We start from the raw sequence: 19,586 nt of genomic DNA, 5'->3' as shown, positions 1-19,586 counted from the left end.
GACGGGCCTCGTCCCGCCCAGGGGAGAGATTTTTCCGTCTAATGCTCAGTGTGACTCAGGCAGGAGCCGTATAGGGCAGCCCCTTCGATCGAGTATAACGCCCGGCGGGGCCACGCTGCCGCCAGCATACGGGGCTGGGGGTCGTTACGGGGCTTGGGAATGGGGGGGTTTGATCTCAGCCGTGACAAGCTGCTCTGGTGCCGGACCCGGGGGCTGAGGCCCGGTGTGACTGGTACAAAGGGTCCCCCGGGCGCAAGCGAGCACACGGCAGGCGGAGGGGGAGGGCGGCACGGTCTTTATTCCAGCGCAGGCCCGGGCAGGCCAGCGACTCCGGTCGGGTGAGACAAGAAAAGGGAGTTGGGGGGGTTAAAACAGAATAAAAGGGGGTGGGGGGGCTGGGAGCATCGGGCTTGGGGGGAGGGAGAACGGCTCCGAGGTCAGCCCCAGGCCTGATCCCTCCCCGGGTGGGCAGACGTGACAGCCCTTCCCTGCGCAGCGATTCGGGGGAGCCCAAATCCTCCGTCTAGTCCCTGCCCCGGGGCAGCCCGTCCCGGGAGCTGCCCCCACCAGCTCCGGGCTGCCAGCTGCGGGGGGCGCTCGTGGTGACGGAGACGTTTGTCTCCTAGGAACCCGGCTGAGACTCGTTCCACGCAGGGGGCCCAGGCGGGGATCACGGCCGACCTGGGCTGGAGCCAGCGCCCCCCCTTCCGCTGCGTGTGCCCCGAGGGTCCCTGAGCTGGGGCTGGCCCCGGGGACGGAGGAGAGTTGGCTCCAAGCTCAGTCTTAGGTATCCTCCGCTGAGACACCACGACCCAAACGGGACCCTCCCAGGGGCAAGGAGGGGGGGGGGGCCCACTGCCGCCCCCGCCCGTCCTATGCCCCCTCGCCACTGACCCCACCTGGCGAAATCGGCTTTTTAAAGTTTGCTAAAAAGTTTCAGGATATTTGTAAAAAAGCTGCCAAAGGAACAAAATCCAATGAGATGTGGGGAGGAGGGGGACTGGCACTGCCCCCAGAGGGGCACGTGGGGATGCCGGCAGGGGCAGGGCTGTTGGCTGTGGCTCCGTGAAGATAAAGGGCTGGTTTCCAATGGGGGGGGGGGGGGCCGCCCCCTCCCTGTCTCTGCTCAGGAGAACGCCACAGTCCCGGTTAAAACGGTCACGACTGCGGCGACGAAAACGCTCTTGGTTTCACTGTCTCTGATCTAGCCTGGAGCGTCAGCCGGCCACGGTCTCTCCCCCGCTCCTCATCCGCCCTCCTGCCTGGGCAGTGGGGCCTGGGGCGAGCCGGCACAGAGCTGGGGGGGGGGCCCAACCCCACGGTGTTATCTCTTGCTGCTTCGCCGGGTCTCTTTGCCGTTGCTGATGGGGCTGGAGGACGAGCTGGACCCAGCCGAGCCCGCGCCCTGGTGATTCGGCTGGCTCCTGGTGATGCGGCCGCTGGTGGGGTGGGACGGGACGTTTGGCGGGTGGGGGGGGGCGCCGGGGCCTGGGGCACTCAGCCCGTTGCCGTTCTGGCTCTCGGCAGCTAAAAACAAAAGCGACAGATTCCACCGGGAAATGAACAGCGAAGCCAAGGCAGTGCTGGGCAGAGAACCCAGGAGTCCTGGCTCCCAGCCCCCGCTGCTCTAACCACTACATGCCACTCCCCTCCCCGAGCTGGGGATAGAACCCAGGAGTCCTGGCTCCCAGCCCCCGCTGCTCTAACCACTACACCCCAGTGCCCACCCAGAACTAGGGATAGAACCCAGGAGTCCTGGCTCCCAGCCCCCGCTGCTCTAACCACTACACCCCAGTGCCCACCCAGAACTGGGGATAGAACCCAGGAGTCCTGGCTCCCAGCCCCCGCTGCTCTAACCTGCTAGACTCCCCTCCCCGGATGACTGGACTGGAGAATTGGCTGGAGCTGTGAATGCCCCCAAGTGGCTAGTGCTGAATGGCTCCGAGGCAGGGCCACGTCCCACCCGCCTTGCTCAGGGATGGGGGGACATACGGCCTGCAGAGCTGGGGGGGGTCCCTTACCTGGGGACGAAGCGGCGGGGCCCGGGGTGGTCTGGGAAGCAGCAGGGGTCGCGTTGTCGTTCTGGGCCTGAAGGAAACGGAAATGAGAACTCGTGATCCCGGATCTCGCAGGATCCTGGCGCATTTCCCCAGTCGCCCGCGGGACAGAGATGCGTCCGCTTCTGGGCAGCAGCCAACCCAGCCGTGCGTCTGTGACGTATACAAATCCACCCCCACCCCCGTCCCATCCCAGCAGGAGCAGAGACGGGGGAGATTCCAGCGACACTCCGGTGCCCCTTGGCCCCGTGGGCATCCGCAGGTGAGCAGATCCGATTATCCCGCTTGATGGGCCCCCCCAGCCCTCTGCCCCCCCCGCTGGGACTCACGGCTTTGGTCTGGGACTGCTGGGTCACGTACTCCGGGTTGGGTTCGCTAAAGTTCGGGACCTCGGAGTAAATCATGCAGAACCTAGGGAGGGAAATGGCAGGTCAGCGAGGCCACCAGCCAACCCCTTCCTCCCCTCGCACTCAGCCTTATCCCGGGGGTGGGGATGCCCCGACTCTCCAGCGGGGAGCGTCCTGGACTGTCTCAGGCCAAGATCTTGATGCAAACTATGCTGGGAATACAGTCCCCAGGTATCCAGTCTCCCCTGCTCTACCCATCAGGTCAGGCCCCCTCCCGGGGCTGGGAACAGAACCCAGGACTCCTGGCTCCCTGCCCCCACCATGCTCTAAACACCACTCCTGAGGAGACACCCACATGGTCAGCCCCGGGGGCAAATCGCTCCAGCTTTGGGGCTGCCCCACACTTCTCCCCTCCCCAGCCTCTAAGAAGCCAGGCTCCAGTGAGCGACGTCCCCAGGGCTCCCGCAGTGAAGCCAACAGGCCTTCCTTACTCTCCGATTTTCTGCAGGTCTCCTCCGCGGCCCGTGTAGAGGGTCAGGCAGCCTTTGAAAATGGACGCGTAGCTGAAAGCAAGAGGAATGCCGAGATCTGGGGTGAACTGCACGGGGCTGCCCCAGGGGCTGCAGGCCAGAAATCGCACCCGGGACTGGGTGCAGAGCTATGGGCCCCAATTCTCACTTCCCCTGAACCTGCACTTGAGGGAGGCACCTTTGTGCTCCCAATGCTCTGGGGCTGGCCAGGGACACCCCCGATGTAATTTAGAGCAGCCCTGAGGCCGCTCTGACTTACACGCTGCTTCCCACAACTCCCTATAGAAGGAGAGAAGAACCTCCCCCCCCCCCCCCCCCCCGCCCCGGCAGCACTGTGTGCTGCTTTGGCAGTGCCACCAGGGGGCGCCCTAATTATTCTTTCAAGCGGCTCCCACAAAAGCAGTCGCAGTTTCTGGGTGCAGCGCTAGCTAGGCTGGGGGCGGCGGGGGGAAGATCCAGCCACTTAGAAGGACAAGGATTTCTCCTCGGGATACAGGGACAGTAAAATCCTGCCTTGACATCGTTTCTAAGTTAAACCGTCATGATGAATCCATTGAGATCAGTCCTACCCGCTTATGGTAACTTCCCCCCACCCCCATGTCCAGGGATAGAGAGCTGGCGTCCTATTGCTACTCTGAGATTAAGTGTGTGTGTGTGCGGGAAGGATCTTTTCCAGGGACTTAACTGGATTTTTTTTTAATTGTATCTCTATATTTAAACTCATAAAGTCTCCTACCCAAGGTGCCCTGACCCCACCATACATCCATTATGATGCACTCTCAGCGTTAAAGTCGTCAGCAGGAATTCAGCCACTGCCCTGGGCCTTCTCCCACATCCCCCTCCTCCCCCCCCACACACTTTTGCAGCCTGCCTAGAAAGTTAGGAAATTTGGAGCCTAGAGACGACCTGAGCTCGCGCGTAGCTCTGAGCAGGCAGACGCAGGCCTGTTTGCTCTGGCTTGTATCTCCCTCGGCAGAGGAAGGGGACCGGCGCTGAGAATGGGGGCCGGGGAGAGGAGCAGCCTGGCCCGTTCTCCTCCCCCTGGAAGGGCAGGCGTCGCCATTCCAGATGTGGGGCGCTCAGGTGAGCCCGCAGCCTGGTCTATCAAACGGTGAATGAGCTCGTCTCAGGAGCCCTGGGGGGCCTGAGGCTGACGGGCTGGGCGAGCAGCGGGTCCCGTGGTTCCCCCCTCCCCCAGCAGGGTCTCGCCTACCCTTTGGTCAATCGGATGATGTCTCCCGGCTGAATGAGGTTCCCTACGTCGTCCCACACCGAGATGTTGATGCTGCCGGTTTTATCGGCCACTTTGCACGTCCGCACCTCGTGGCCGTCCTTTGTCTTGGTCACCCGACCTGCAGGGGGGAGCAAACCGTCCAATTCGCGGGACGTCTCCGTGGTAACACCGAGGAGCCCCTTTGGGCTAGACAAGGCCTTGTACAGACACAGACCACAACGGTGGTCCCCCGGCCTCAAAGAATTCACAGTCTAAGGTCCCGAGCCTACAACGCCGAGCCGCGTCACGGCAGCGAACGTCAGCCCATGCACTCACCCGACGTCAATGATGGTGTCTCAGAAAAGGACACTCACATCACAAAGCAGCCGGGGACGGGGTGAAATCCAGCCACAAATATTGTTTGAGAACCGACTGCAACCGTTACATGGAATTTCAGCAAGACAGTGGCTCTCAACCTTTCCAGACGACCGTCCCCCTTTCAGGAGTCGGATCTGTCTTGCCTACCCCCAAGTTTCACCTCACTTCAAAAACGACTTGCTTACAAAATCAGTCATAAAAGTACAGCAATGTCACAGCCACACTATTATTGAAAAATGACCGACTTTCTCATTCATACCATATCATTATAAAATACATCAATTGGCATATAAATATTGTACTTACATTTCAGTGTACGGTATATAGAACGGTATAAAAAGTCATTGATGAAATTGTAGTTTGTCCTGACTTCGCTAGGGCTTTTTCTGTAGCCTGAGGTAAAACTAGGCAAATACCTAGATGAGCTGATGTACCCCCTGGAAGACCTCTGCTACCCCCAGGGGCACACGGACCCTGGTTGAGAACCACTGCAGTAAGATATTTCATATATATCTCGCACATCATTAATACCCACCTGTTTCCAGTACAATAAAAATAAGGTTCAGGTTTTTCAAGCCGGGTTTAATGTCCTTTACAAAGGTTTCAGTCGTCATATTGAGCAGCGTCTGGCTTCCACTACGTTATCTGCGCAAATAATAATACAAGAATTTGAATAACCACATTTGAAAAGAAAGCGAGAGTCAGCACCCAGAATGGAAAGGCTCCTGCAGCCAAGGTGGAGCGAATGCAGGGACATGGAGAAATGGGCAGGATCAGGGGTTGAATTGGCACAGGTCCCTCCCAAGGTTAGCCAATAGGGGAATGCCCTGTAGGACGAATGAAACATCCTGCTGTTAATTTATCCCCAAAGGAAAGAAAATACAAGATAGCAACCGCAATTGAAGATTCTTGCAAGAAAAGTGCATCTGTTTTTCATTTCTGCTCACATTTCTATCTCTGAGTCTAGACCCCCTACAATAAAATCGCATCCCTTTCTTTTTGCACAAGTTGTGGCCCTGAGTCAGACGGTGGCAAGAAAAACCCATTCCTGCGTGCATGGATTGCGACCCACCGTATTTCATCTTGCTCTTTTGCAAAAGTCACCAACCATCCTGCACATTTGTGTCCAACTTGCAAAGCGGATACCGGCTAATTCAAATAAAATACAGACCTGAAAAACCACCTGGGCCGGGAAAATGCATTTTATCTTTGGCACAAATCCCAGCCCTGATTTCACACCACCCCCGCCAGGAAAATGCCTGTTTCTCCTTTTGTATAAATTGCAACCCCATCGCCATTCTCCCTAGTGCAAGCAAAGTGCTTTTCTCCGGGGGTGGAGGAGTTGAGGCTCGTTCACCTTGGAGGATCAGTTCGCTCACGTGTTGGTGGAAATTCTTGCAGAGGAGGGGAGGGAAAGGAGACATGGTTTGGGGACTGAAAATTGCTGGGGTGGTGCACGTATCCTGCACCATGCATGCCCCATGCCCCCTGCCCTGCAATGCACCACCTGCAAGGGGGCTCAGGCCCCCTGACCAAAGCTCCTAAGATGCTGCAGAAAGGGGCTAATGGGGGGGGGGAAGATCAGGAGGTCCCCCCCCTTCCCCTGTAAAACTGACCTGATGGAACGTTGGGTTGCAGACATTCCAGGAAGTATCCAGCGGCGTTCTGAGTAGCCAATCACAGCCGCAGGACGCTCTTCGACATGTCTGAACGTTCTCCAGCTCCAGCCAATTGCATTGCGGGGGGGGGGGGGGCATTGAGGAATTAAAGGGACAGCGACATCCCCTGCACGTGTGTGAAATTTCCCAGTGGGGGGAGATGGGAACCTTTCCTATGTATACTGTACTCGGAGCAGTGGAGTCTAGATTGACTCCCCTGCTACGCCTGGGCCATACACACCCAGTGCGTGAATCACACACGTGCTGTTACCGTGACGCTGCGGCTAGACATGTGTGGGTCGCAGCCTGGCAGCATGGCGAGCCGTGCAGTGTTATTCCTGTTCAGGAGGCGTCTTGCGTAGCACCTAGTCATGGCCCAGGGCCCGTTGTACCAGGGGGTGTAGAACAGTCCCCAAGCGGGTACCCATCCATGCTGTGACGGCCCGTCGGAGAGAAAGGGGGGTTGAGGTAATAGCTTTGATTGGACCAGCCTCTGTGGGTGAGAGACATGTGTGGGCACATGTGTCATGCGTGCGGTGGTGGCATGGACCATGCATGCCACAGGTGGTCCATGCGTTCCAGCTTAGAACGGCCAGGCCTGGGAGAGGCACGTGTGGACTATAGGAGAGGTTCATCATAAATACTGATGGTTTGTAACATTTGCCACCCGCAGCAGGCCCAAGCTGGTATACAAAGGGAAGGAAAAGCCCCTTCTCCAGGGAGCGCACAGGCCAGGAGCAGCTCCAGCCTGCGGAATCATTTCCATCGGGGAAAGGAGGGGGAGGCCACACGGCCTTTGCTGTTCACTTGGCAGACAGAGGGACGGGATCCGGGCCAGACAGACTGAGGTGCAGGGACAGTCCAACACGGAGAGAAAGACTGACACGGGGTCAGGAACAGAATTACACAGGGACAGACAGACACAGGGGGACTAAGGGCAGGGACAGGCAGACACGGGGGGGGGGGCAGGGACAGACAGAGACGTGGGCAGGGACAGGCAGACACAGGGGGGGGCAGGGACGGACAGACAGACACATGGGCAGGGACAGACAGACACGGGGGGGCAGGGACAGACAGAGACGTGGGCAGGCACAGACAGACACGGGGGGGAGCAGGGACAGACAGAGACATGGGCAGGGACAGACAGACAGACACAGGGAGGACTCGGGGGGCAGGGACAGACAGAGACATGGGCAGGGACAGACCGACACAGGGAGGACTCGGGGGGCAGGGACAGACAGAGACATGGGCAGGGACAGACAGACACAGGGAGGACTGGGGGGGCAGGGACAGACAGAGACATGGGCAGGGACAGACAGACACAGGGAGGACTGGGGGGGGCAGGGACAGACAGAGACGTGGGCAGGGACAGACAGACACAGGGAGGATGGGGGGGCAGGGACAGACAGAGACATGGGCAGGGACAGACAGACACAGGGAGGACTGGGGGGGGCAGGGACAGACAGAGACGTGGGCAGGGACAGACAGACACAGGGAGGATGGGGGGGCAGGGACAGACAGAGACATGGGCAGGGACAGACAGACACAGGGAGGACTGGGGGGGGCAGGGACAGACAGAGACGTGGGCAGGGACAGACAGACACAGGGAGGATGGGGGGGCAGGGACAGACAGAGACATGGGCAGGGACAGACAGACACAGGGAGGACTCGGGGGGCAGGGACAGACGGACAGGGGCAGACCCCACCCACTCACTCACTCCCCCCTCCCAACCAGCATGGAGGGAAGCCCCGCCCCCTCCCCAAAGCCCCGCCCCTCCCGCTTTTGAGCCCGGAGCGGCGCGCCCGCCCGCCGACCATAGAGTCCCTCACCCCCCCCTGTGGCGGGGTAGAGCGGCCGGTGACCATAGAGTCCGCGTCCCCCTCCCCCCGCGGGTGGCTGGAGCGTCGCATCCGGGCGGGGCGCCCCCGTGTTTCCGGCGGGGCGGGGGGTTGCGTAGCAGCGCCGGGGCCGGGCGGGGGCCGGGGAGGCTGCGGCCGCCTCTGAGCCCTGCAGGGTCCCGGAGCAGCCCGAGGAGCCGGGGCTCGGCGCGGTACGTGCGGGGGGGGGTCTGGTTTGGGGGGGGGGTCTGGTTTGGGGGAGGGGCTGGGGGTTGGTAGGACGGGGGCTGGCGGGGGGGTCTGTGGGGGGGGGCTGGTTTGGGGGAGGGGCTGGGGGTTGGTAGGACGGGGGCTGGCGGGGGGGTCTGTGGGGGGGGGGCTGGTTTGGGGGAGGGGCTGGGGGTTGGTAGGACGGGATCTGGTGGGGGGTCTGTGGGGGAGGGGGCTGGTTTGGGGGAGGGGCTGGGGGTTGGTAGGAGGGGGCTGGCGGGGGGGTCTGTGGGGGGGGGGCTGGTTTGGGGGAGGGGCTGGGGGTTGGTAGGACGGGGATGGCGGGGGGGTCTGTGGGGGAGGGGGGCTGGTTTGGGGGCGGGGCTGGGGGTTGGTAGGACGGGGATGGCGGGGGGGTCTGTGGGGGAGGGGGGCTGGTTTGGGGGCGGGGCTGGGGGTTGGTAGGACGGGATCTGGTGGGGGGGCTGGGGGGGAGGGGCTGGGGGTTGGTAGGACAGGGGCTGGGGGGGGTCTGTGGGGGAGGGGGGGGGCTGGGGGTTTGGGGGAGGGGCTGGGGGTTGGTAGGACGGGATCTGGTGGGGGGGCTGTGGGGGAGGGGGGCTGGTTTGGGGGAGGGGCTGGGGGTTGGTAGGACAGGGGCTGGCGGGGGGGTCTGTGGGGGAGGGGGCTGGTTTGGGGGAGGGGCTGGGGGTTGGTAGGATGGGATCTGGTGGGGGGTCTGTGGGGGAGGGGGGCTGGTTTGGGGGAGGGGCTGGGGGTTGGTAGGACAGGGGCTGGGGGGGTCTGTGGGGGAGGGGGGCTGGTTTGGGGGAGGGGCTGGGGGTTGGTAGGATGGGATCTGGTGGGGGGTCTGTGGGGGAGGGGGGGCTGGTTTGGGGGAGGGGCTGGGGGTTGGTAGGACAGGGGCTGGGGGGGTCTGTGGGGGAGGGGGGCTGGTTTGGGGGAGGGGCTGGGGGTTGGTAGGATGGGATCTGGTGGGGGGTCTGTGGGGGAGGGGGGGCTGGTTTGGGGGAGGGGCTGGGGGTTGGTAGGACAGGGGCTGGGGGGGTCTGTGGGGGAGGGGGGCTGGTTTGGGGGCGGGGCTGGGGGTTGGTAGGACAGGCTGGCGGGGGGGCTGTGGGGGAGGGGGGCTGGTTTGGGGGCGGGGCTGGGGGTTGGTAGGACAGGGGCTGGTGGGGGGGTCTGTGGGGGAGGGGGGCTGGTTTGGGGGCGGGGCTGGTAGGATGGGATCTGGTGGGGGGTCTGTGGGGGAGGGGGGCTGGTTTGGGGGCGGGGCTGGGGGTTGGTAGGATGGGATCTGGTGGGGGGGTCTGTGGACAGAGGCTGAGAGGGGGCCCTTAGGGTGCTGTGTGGTTATACAGGGCCCCCCCCGGGGTATGTGGTGGTGGCCACAGGGACCTGCCTCGTTCAGGGCAGTGACTGGGACACTTGCTGCCAAAAGTGATTGTTTTGCAAGTTTAGTGACTAAGCAAATAACCCAATTTAAAAACCCCAGGATCCTTCCCCTGCCCTGGGCGTCTGCGCCAGGAAACATGTGCCCTCTGACTTCAGTGTCTGGGGATATTTCATACCATCTGCATCAACCTGGCCCAGGCTGGTGGAGTCGGAGCTGCTTGGGCTGCTGCTAAATTGTTGCTGAGAAAATGGGGCGAAATCACTGTGGTTTGGGGAATAGGGAGGTTCTGCCTCCCTGTGTTGCATCATAAATGCTCTCCTAATAGGTTACCACAGTTACTGTTTAATTGGGCAGGGAATTGTTGCTGTTATGGTGAATTATTGAAATTTGTAGCCTCTGGGTGCTACTTTAATTCAGGCAGAATCGGGGCCCCTTTTTTCCATACCCCCCATAGGAAAGCACAGTCTAGAACACGGCGGCATACAGAGACGAGACGAGAGGTGAGGGAACTGGTCAAATATATACAGTGTCTATATATGAATTATATATACACTACACTGATAAAAGGGAACATTTAGCACATTGTGGTTTTCTAAGTGCTGTATGAATCCGTTGTCTTTCAGAGCTCAGTTGTTTGCGCAGGCATTTGAGGAAGGGTCGGGGGAGTGGGGACTGAAGTGGAATGGGGTTTTATATAGTTTCAGTGATAAATGTGAAATTACTTAATGCAGTACAGTAGTGACAAATGCGCTTTGTATTCTGATAGTGAATTTTGGGTGCTAGACTTACAAAAAATACAAGGTGTGATGGTTCCCAGTTCATTGCTGCGTAAATGTCACGGGGACATCACTAGGGAGTCCTGTTCGGTGGTGGTTTGAAGAACTATATTTGACTAGTTCTGCATGTACCTACAGGGGAGTATACGCTGTCTCCCAGTGCTTCCCTTTCTGTTGTGTGAAATCATTCCAGGACAGAACGTTCCTGATCTGAAAATTCTTTGTTGCCTGAAATTGGGTTATGTCCCTACCGAGCATCAGTCACACTGAAAACTTCTCTTAGGCTTTGTCTACACGGCCACTTACAGCGCTGAAACTTTCTTCACTCAGGGGTGTGAAAAAACACCCCCGTTAGCGCAGTAAAGTGCCAGGGTAGATAGTGGTACAGCGCTGGGAGCCATTGCCCTCGCAGAGGAGGTTTTATTACACCGCTGGGAGAGCCCTTTAAATGACAAACTCCCCTGTACCCAACATATGGCTAAACACCCGACTGAATGTCTGTTCCCTAAAACACACGGTAGCATCCAGACCGGAAGCAAATATTTTGCTACTGAAATGATGTAGCAGGCAGCCTTCTAGCTGCATGGAGAACAAGGTGTAACAAAAGGCCCTGGGCACAAAGCGGTATTTTTCCAGATAGCTCACATGCTTAAAGAGGATTTGTATCTGTTCTCGTTCAAAGGAGGAATATCATTGGCTGAAAAGGCTCAGACTGTGCTGGTGCTGGTTGTATCAGCAACACAGGGTGTGCAGCCTCGTTAGGCAGGTTATAAAAATGTTACAAATGCTTTGCAGCAAGTGGCTTTTAAGAAATGAGGGTGTATCTGGTGGGGCGGGAGGGAGGCACGTGGCTGGAGGCATGTGGTCAGTGGAACAGGAGTTCCTGGATAGAAAAGGTTAGGCCGTCTTCCACGTGATCCAGGAGTTCAGGGCGGGTGTGTGGAGGGGGCGGGGAGCCGCACACCTTGCCGTATTTCTGTTTACATTACTCATTTTGTTCTCCTTGTTCCTATTCATAGATCAAGCCCGTTTGTGACCTCCTGACTATTCCTGTGGCAACAGGTCGTGGTCACCGGGAAGAATGACGTTTTAATCTGAACGAGGAGGAAGGGAAAAGATGGGCCGCTGGGAGCAGCTGCTTAAAAAGAGCAATCAAAACCCACCCCTGTGTCTTTGTCCTTTCGGGAGCAATTCTGCCACAGAAGGTAAATACTTCAGTTCAAATCTTCTTCCAGATCTCGAGCAGCACAAGCGTTTAATTAAGAGATTCAGACACAGGAGTGTTCAGAACCAAATCAACAGCTTTATTTGTAAAGAACAGTGTGTGGGGGTGGGGGGGAGGATAATCCCCCCCCCTCCTTTCTGTACAAGCTAAAGGGCTATAATTGAATTGAGATCGCACTTGTCAAAAAAATGTTGTATCTGCTCCAGTAACAAGAGATGTAGGTACAAGCTCTGATCCTGCATTGGGAATCTTATGGGCCAGCCCCCTGTGGCCATGATCAGCCCCTCTGATTTCACTGGAGCTCAGCATGAGGGTCTGTCTGCCCAGACCCCGATGCAGAACCCGGCCCTTACACAAGGCACTGTCAATTGCACAAAGTATCGTCCCATTCAGTGTTTCTTCTGTATAGTCAGTTTCTCCGGTGGTGAAATGGTTATTGTTTGGGTTAGGGTACTGCCTAGGGGTCAGGGCCCCACTGCGCCGGGCACTGTGCAAACACAGAACAAAGCCCTTTCCATATAAACAGCCACAGGGGACAGACAGCCCATTATCCAATTCCAGGGCATAACTATCTCAAGGTGGCTCTGTCAGAAACTGGATTTGAGCGGGAGGGTGGTAAATTATTTGAAAAATCCAAGTTGTGTTCCTTTAAACATTCGTTTGAATGGTTGACCTTAGGGTTCTGATTGGGTTTTAAAAAAAATACTCACCCACCCACCCCCAGCTGTTTCTGCTTGCTTTCCAGGGCGCTTTCCTTTCCTGTGATAGTCTAGAATTTGAGAATTAAAACATCCCCATAAAATTACCTGATGCCTTTCTAAGGAGGAAGATTCGACATAACATGCAGTAAAATGCATAATTTATTTTAAAAAATCCTAACAATGAAACTCGTGTTGGAATCTGGAAAGGCCTCCAGCTGGTAGGAGTGATGACTGGAGGCCATTATTTAAAAATATAAAAAATGTTAAGGTTAGTTGGGCTGCGTAGTGCATGTGAGCGTTCGCACTAAATCAATCCGCTTGGTGCACAGTCACCTTCCACCAGCTTGCCTAGGCTTCTTCACAGCAGAAAACAATCCATATTTCTCATTGAATAGAGCCTTTAGCAATTTTATGCTGTAAAGACAGATTTGTTCACCAGTACGTAGATGAAATATTTCACGGTCATCCCAATGCTTAGGATATTGTCTAAGAGGCAAAACGTGCTGGGTTCCCTTTTCTTGTGATAGGTTTTCTGTATGGTGGCCTAGCCAATGTCCCTCCCCTCAGGTGCAGCCCTGATATTCCTGAGTGAATCTGCAGTGGCCACTGAAATGTTTATCTGATCATAAGCCTGAAAAACATCACTGAACTGAAGTCTGGACCTTTGCATCTTCCCAGTGAGAAATGGCCCATGTTTTCTGTGTCTCCAGAATGGTTTGGTTTTGCATACACTCAGTTGAGACTTTCACCATTGTTTCTGGCAGTATGTCAGTTCCTGCAATTGACCAGGTGAAAAAGCAAAATAAAATTTGCTGTCAGTATTGTTATTCTGGAATACTGTGTCTAGCACCTGCTAGAAACTACACCATTAATATTTCCTTTGTGGCTAGGGACTGACTGTCGGCAAGGAGACCGTATTTTTGAAAAGCTATTTTATCCAATGTTGAATAAGAAGCAATGAGCCATTGGAGGGTTTCTTTGTAACTCCGTGTGTATTTAAATTCCACGTTGTCGGCTCTAATTTGGTAGCTACTAATAATTTGGCTGTCTTGGAGCGATAAGGGGGGAAGAATCTTGAACTTGTTTAACTTTATTTGTAAAAAATCGGCTTTCTATCAGCACGCGGCCAACTCTGCTGTTACGTAAGTGTTTCTAATGCGGCTCTTGGTGTCTCTCTCACGTTGTGAAAGCTGAATGGCTCTGCGGTAATGGAAGGGGCATTTTTAACATTGCTAGCCGTGCTGGGGAAATGGTGCCTTCTGATTATCTAATGGTATGAGACCTGATTTCCCGCTGAAGTTCTTGTCAAAACATTCATTGACTTAATTCCTGGCTCTGATGGCTTTCCCTGTTCTCCACCGGCGCATTGTGTGTCAGCGCTTTGTGGCAGGAGCGGTGTATGTTTGTCTAGACCCAGCACAAAGGGGCCTTGATTCTGATCACGGCCCGTGTGCGCTAGAAATGAACGCCTGGGGATTTCACAGAGCTACTACGCGAGGTTCCTGCCCCAATGATCCTGCAATCTGACATCTCCTTACGCTCTTCGCCTCTGCTGGTAGACGTGCCGAGGGCTGCCTTCTGTGCCCCGCTGCATTTCTCCGCCAGCCACAGGGATTACTGGTTGTTAAATGAGCACTTCCTAGCCTGGAAAGCCGTACATGCTGGGGGGGCTTGGGCAGTGTATAATGGGACCTAGTGACCCAGAGGTTAAAGGCCCCAATTCAATTTCAGCACAGATCTTTAACCCTCCTGCAATTGATCAGTGCCCCCACGTAACATGAGTGTGTCTCTTGGGACAGCTCTCTGGAGACAGCTGTGCGCCTCGCAAACACACTTGCCGCTAATCGGCCCATAACTGGAAGCGGCATCAGAGAGGCCAAAGAGTTAAATGGGACACGGAGACTGAACTATTCTCCAGACTCTGGAGGTGGGGCTCCGGGGCATGCCAGAAGCACATTCCTGGCCACTGTCCCTCCAGCATGGAAAACTGGAGTCCACGGGACTCTCAGTCAATCACCAGCACTGAATCTGTGTTTTAACAAAAGCCACTGCATAAGCCATCGAGGCTGGAGTCCGGGTTCATGTCAGAAACGTTCATTCACTTGGGTGTGATGAAGGCCGGTTTTGGGAGCACGGTGTTTTGGAAAATAATTAAGTGGTGCTTTTTCTCAGGAAGTAACCAGTAATGTGCTCGGGCTGCAGAAATGCACAGATCACGATCGCTGTCATTCACAGGAGGCAGCATGTCTGGTCTGTGTGTTCAAACATCCTGATTAAGCATATTTTCCCACTCGAGCAGAAATGCTTTATGGGTAAGTACCTTTGGGTGCCTTAAATCTTTCATATACCATCCTGAATAGTCACATACCTGATCTTTAACTCTGGTTTTCTCATGATACTGACCACCTTCTGAAAGCGCTTTGAGATCTAAGGATGAAAAGCCCTAAATAAGGGAAACCACTGGTATTTGCAAATGCATTTTTGCCTTTAACAATGCTATTGATACATACTTCATTGTGTCCTGTGGCTCTTTGGTTTCAATTGGTCTAAGAAGTGGGTATAATGGAAGCGGATTTTTAAACAATGGAGGGTGTCTGCTTTCAAGAATGGGTTTGTATAAGATCCTCATTCAATTGTGTGTTCATTTCAGTGAGAATCCCTCTCTAGAGAAGTCCGAACATTTCCCCCCAGCAGGTGGGCGGGGCGTTTCTTCCCCGTTCTGTAGCAGCTCCGCAATCGACACACCTCTAAGTTAGATTTTCTGGGAAGCTGCACGGATTGTGCTTTCACGTCTCTGCTTCACGGTCTGAGGCTTTGCGTGACTGGGTGGACGGTGAGCCAGGTTGCTTCCAACCTCCTGGAGGAGGCTTGTCAAAGTGTTTTTGCTTTAACCTTTATGTAACTTATTTTGGTGGCGAACTCTATTCCCAGTCTCCCCTGTTCTTTAGGACCCCGTCCAGCTCCCATTAAAGCCATTGCTAAGGCCTTTCGATTGCAAGCCCTTCTGGGCAGGGGCTACCCTCGTATACTCTTGTACTGTGCTGCGAATGGATGAATAATACATGGATCGTGTCATGCTAGCATGCCTCATGTTTTAGGTCCCTAAAGTGCTGTGTAAAGACTCAGGGTATGTCTTCACTGGAGAGTTACCCTGGGCTCTTACCGGGGCATTGCCCTTAACCCCCTTCCCCCCGAGTTCAGTGGTGCCTTCGGCCCCGGCTAGCGGGCTGGCTGTGGGTGCAGGCTATCGCTCAGGCTGGTAACCTGCCCACTTTGCAGTCTGAATCCTTGAGTGCTGAGAGTCCTCCAGTGCCTTCCCACAATTCCCCATACGCGCCCAGAAGGACAGACAAGTCCTTTCACAGTTCCCTGGGAAAGGATCAGAGTGGCTCAAGTTACTAGGCTACAGAGACCCAGTGAGGACGCAGTATTCTATGGCTTCGCGGTGTGGCTGCTCACGGCGGGGCTAGGTAACATGGGTGCAGGGGTAACTCTCTGCAGTGCAGACCCATCTTCCGATCCTCACGTCACGCCTGTGAGAAGTCACCTTACCGATCGGAAAGCTGAGCTGTCGAGTGGTGAAATGACTTGCCCAGGACTCTGCAGTGAGTCAATAGCAGATTCAGAACTGGTGCATTCCTGGCTCTCGGCCTTGTGTTCACTTGGTTAGACGAAAAGTTCTCGCAGTGGCTGTCGAGGACTTAGATTTCAAGGCCAGAAGAGATCGTTGTGGTCATCTAGTCTGACTTCCTGCGTGACGCAGGTCATGGGACGTCCCCAGAATAATTTCCGGAGCAGCTAATTCCTTGTCACGATTTGCTGCAGAGTGCACCTTGGGGTCTTGTGCAGCAAATACTGTGCACTGAACTCTCTGCAGATTACTGCTGGGGGTCGTTAATTTAGGAAGTCTTTGTCTGATGGGGGTAAACTGACTTAGAACGAGGGTTTTAATAGTGGAGTTGGTGCCTCAAACTACAAGGTTTCCTCATACCTGTGGGAGGGACGGCACTGATCAACAGAAACCTGATCAAATGGTTTCCTAGTCTGATGTAAACGAACAAATTCAGAGGTGGGATTAATTCCTCACCAGTGCTTCAAAGTATGTTAGGGCAACAACGGCTGGTGATGGTGGTGGCTCACTAGGGATTAGTGAGAAGAGTAAAGAAAACAGTAGATTCTTATTAAATAATTTAAACTACAGTTCCCATAATCCTGTAACTGATGTCAAATGAGATCGATCTGGTGGGTTATGGTTTGAATGCCTTCCCGAACGATTATTGCCACGAGCCACGTTACTGTCACACGTGGGGTGCACATATTGGCGTGAATGCATCAGCGCCTAAATATCGCAGTGTTGGGCTCTATAGAGAATTGCTGGCTAAACACGTGTATAAAACTACAAATGCTGTTACTGAGTTAAACCTTTTCATTCCTGAATTTTCCCTCTGAGTGGAGCCCACATTGTTTGAAATTGCTAGCGGACTTCCTGGATGCAGACGAGTGCAATCAAAGGCATTTTGTACTAATGCCGCGTGGGTGAGTTCTTTGATAACCACTCAACTCAGTGCACATTTGAGTTTCTGTTCAATTTCTTGCTCTGAAAAGACAACTGCTGCCTGTGAGTTGAAGCTTATGGTTGAACAGCTCTGTTCCTAGTCACGCTAGCGTTGGAGCAGTCAAAGGGCCAGTTGTCTTGGGCCACAGGAAGGTTAATCAGTGAAGAGCCTTGTGCTGTTGCCGTCTTTCTCTCTAAATCACTGGGGCAAATTAGTGGGAAAATCTTACTTTATAAAAAAAAAAGACTCTTGCAAAGTTTCAAGGATATAATTTCTTAAACCCTCTGAATTTCAGTCAAAAATGTGTCCCTCTCCTGTCCGTTACTGGCATGGAAATAAGCGTCTTTACCAGCTCTACCGGCCAGGTGGCATTCTTCACTGTTGGCTGCTTTCAAGCCCAGACTTTAGTTTTGTTTGGCCACTCCAGGTCATAAGAAGCAAGGAAATAAAGTACCCCAAATTATCCTTGGTTGTGGCACAGATTTCATCCCAGGTTTTAGTGAGACAGGGTGGGTGAGGTCATGTCTCTTATTAGAGCAGCCAGACTTGCAGAAGAGCTCTGTGCAAGCTCAAAAGCTTGTGTCTCATGCCAACAGAAGTTGGTCCAATCAAAGATACTTCCTCACCCACCATGTCTCTCTAAGATCCTGGGACGAACATAAGAACGGCTAGATTGGGTCAGACCAAAGGTCCATCTAGCCCAGTGTCCTGTCCTCCAACAGTGGCCAATGCCAGATGTTCCAGAGAGTATGAACAGAGCAGGAAATCATCAAGGGATCCATCCCCTGTTGCCCATTCCTAGCTCTGGCAAACAGAGGCTAGGGACACCGTCCCTGGCTAATAGCCATTGATGGACCTATCCTCTATAAACTTATCTAGGTTTTTTTTGAAAGAACTTAGTTCATTAGCAGAGATGGGGACTGAAAGAACAGGGCTAGAACAATCCTGCATATCTCAGGTTTTGTCGAAGTTGTGTTCCTGTCTCTGATCTTTCTTTACCTCTTGGAGTGGAGTTAACTAGGCTTTGTCTTCACTGCTAAAACCAACAGGTGGGTTTTTTAGCCTCAGGGTAATATGTGTGAGCTATTCTGGGGTAAAACACTGTGAAGAGAAGGCACTTCAGGTCAGCGAGGTGGGGCATAGTGCTGACCTCTGCCTGGCACTGCCCTCTCGTTCACCTCAGTAAAACGAAAGTGTCTTCTCTTCGCTGGGTGTTCCCCCTTAGGGTAGCTCTCAAACGTTAGTTACCCACTGGTAAAAAATGCACCTTTTCAGCAGTGAAGTGAAGGCCTCAGCCCCCATCTCTGCTAAGTAATTGAGTCTGTCAGTGCTTCGTCCCCCACATCCACCCTGGCTAAGTGTAGATCAGACACAACTCCTCAACAAAACTGTCTTAGTACGAGCTTTGGCCTCTTAAAAACACAACTCTGCATTCCCAGGTCTGACCGTCAAACCCACGTTCTCCGTGTGGTGGAAGCCACATTAAGCACCTACAGCCGCTAAGGGTAACGCTACACTGGAAACAGTAACCGATTGACCTGGAAAATCTGGCACATGAATAAAGGCTCCAGCTACCAACAAAACAGGCCCCATCCGCTGCCCAGGTAGGAGACTTAATAAAATCCCCAAAAGAATCGAAATAGCCTCACTCAGGAGGAAGCTGTAGGTGGGAGCGCCGTGTCCCCGGGGTGCGTGCACGCCTTAGAACCACATCGAAACCTCAGGCTTTCGTTTTAGTCCCTCCAGAACATGCTGTTGTCCACCTTCCACGCGAGGCCGGAGTAACCGTCTCCTCTCTGCAGAGCAGTTCAGCTGCACAACCGCCGTGGGAGACGTGGGGCCAAAACTCAGTCTTGCTTTGATCGTTTACCCCTCGATGTTCGTGCCTCTCACATGGGCGCCGAGGTGCGTTTTGCATAATAAATTCTCTCCCCCCTTCGTCGCGGAAGGGTTTCAGATTTTCATCTGAGCAGAGAGGTGGCAAGTGCCTGTGGTTTCCAGCTCATGGGAAACTTTGTGCTGTCGGAGTGTGTCCTTCCACCACCTCGCCACGCTCTGTCGAAACGACCTCAGCTCACATGCGGTTTCTGTCCCCTGCATTGCACTGTTCAAACGAGGTCGCTGGCCAGCTAGGTCATGCAGATGGCGTTCTAGCTGCTTTACGTTCTGCTTCAATGTCGCTGCCGTTAATCGTCCGCTTCAGAACGGGTCACGCTGCTGTCGGTGAGCAGCCGTGTCTGCTTTGTGCTGGAGAGGCGCGCTGGGAGAGCGAAAGGTCGTTGTTGGAGCCCCGCCCCAGAGCCGTGGGGTCATCCTCTCTCTCGGCTGTACCGATTCCACTGGGTGGTTTCCACTCGGCTGGGATTCGGTGAAGCGAGGCGGCAGAGAGGAAGCTGTGGCGGATGAGACTTTGTGCCCAGAGCAGCCAGGTGCCGTGAAGACAGCGGGGTTAGAGGAGCAGAAATGTTGCATGTCAGAAACTCGTGGCAGGCTGGAGCACTTGGGCTCCGTCCATGGCTAAGCAACTCATTTCTTCTCTCGCACTTGGTCTGCGCTTCATGTTTTACCAGCGTAACTATGACAATGGGGAATTGTTTTGTGTTTACTGACCTGGCTTTGCCAGTGGAACTCTTAGCGTAGGTGTCGTTATACTGGTGCGGGATAGTTCCTCGAGCTCGG

At 54.9% G+C, this 19,586-nt stretch overlaps 2 protein-coding genes across 5 annotated transcripts in view; one reads left to right on the top strand and one right to left on the bottom strand.

Moving 5' to 3' along the window:
• Positions 1-280: 280 nt before the first annotated feature.
• Positions 281-6,276, bottom strand: NABP2 (nucleic acid binding protein 2). 2 transcript variants are annotated; one of them, XM_065575908.1, is made up of 7 exons: positions 6,142-6,276; positions 5,061-5,170; positions 4,148-4,286; positions 2,896-2,967; positions 2,387-2,468; positions 2,022-2,088; positions 281-1,527 (listed from the first exon to the last, which is right to left on the bottom strand). In XM_065575908.1, exons 2-7 carry the CDS (start codon positions 5,137-5,139, stop codon positions 1,325-1,327), a joined length of 642 nt encoding a protein of 213 aa, XP_065431980.1. In that variant the 5' UTR covers positions 5,140-5,170; positions 6,142-6,276; the 3' UTR covers positions 281-1,324. The 2 variants fall into 2 exon arrangements, with proteins under 2 accessions (XP_065431980.1, XP_042700071.1); XM_042844137.2 differs by lacking the exon at positions 6,142-6,276 and adding an exon at positions 5,883-6,023.
• Positions 6,277-8,095: 1,819 nt separating this feature from the next.
• The window catches only part of RNF41 (ring finger protein 41), a 28,859-nt gene continuing 17,368 nt past the window's right edge, over positions 8,096-19,586 (top strand). The window contains exons 1-3 of one of the 3 annotated variants that reach the window (XM_065575902.1): positions 8,096-8,234; positions 11,445-11,630; positions 18,347-18,511. The gene's annotated coding sequence lies outside the window, so the exon portion shown is untranslated. Of the gene's footprint in view, positions 8,235-10,037; positions 10,150-11,444; positions 11,631-18,346; positions 18,512-19,586 lie in introns of those variants that run through there. The other 2 variants (XM_065575900.1, XM_065575901.1) reach the window with 2 other exon arrangements.

Source organism: Chrysemys picta, chromosome 22, assembly GCF_011386835.1.
Source record: "Chrysemys picta bellii isolate R12L10 chromosome 22, ASM1138683v2, whole genome shotgun sequence".
NCBI lineage: Eukaryota > Metazoa > Chordata > Testudines > Emydidae > Chrysemys > Chrysemys picta.
The sequence above is the reverse complement of the archived record's forward strand: the minus strand, read 5'-3'. Positions and strand labels throughout refer to the sequence as shown.

What these genes read in the sequence shown, in the direction of transcription:
- NABP2 (XM_065575908.1), bottom strand. Translation starts at nt 5,139, where the DNA reads ATGACGACTGAAACCTTTGTAAAGGACATTAAACCCGGCTTGAAAAAC. An exon ending in TTTTATTGTACTGGAAACAG is followed by an intron (nt 4,287 to 5,060) that starts GTGGGTATTAAT and finishes TCCCCCCTGCAG; the next exon opens with GTCGGGTGACCAAGACAAAG. An exon ending in GACCTGCAGAAAATCGGAGA is followed by an intron (nt 2,469 to 2,895) that starts GTAAGGAAGGCC and finishes TTCCCTCCCTAG; the next exon opens with GTTCTGCATGATTTACTCCG.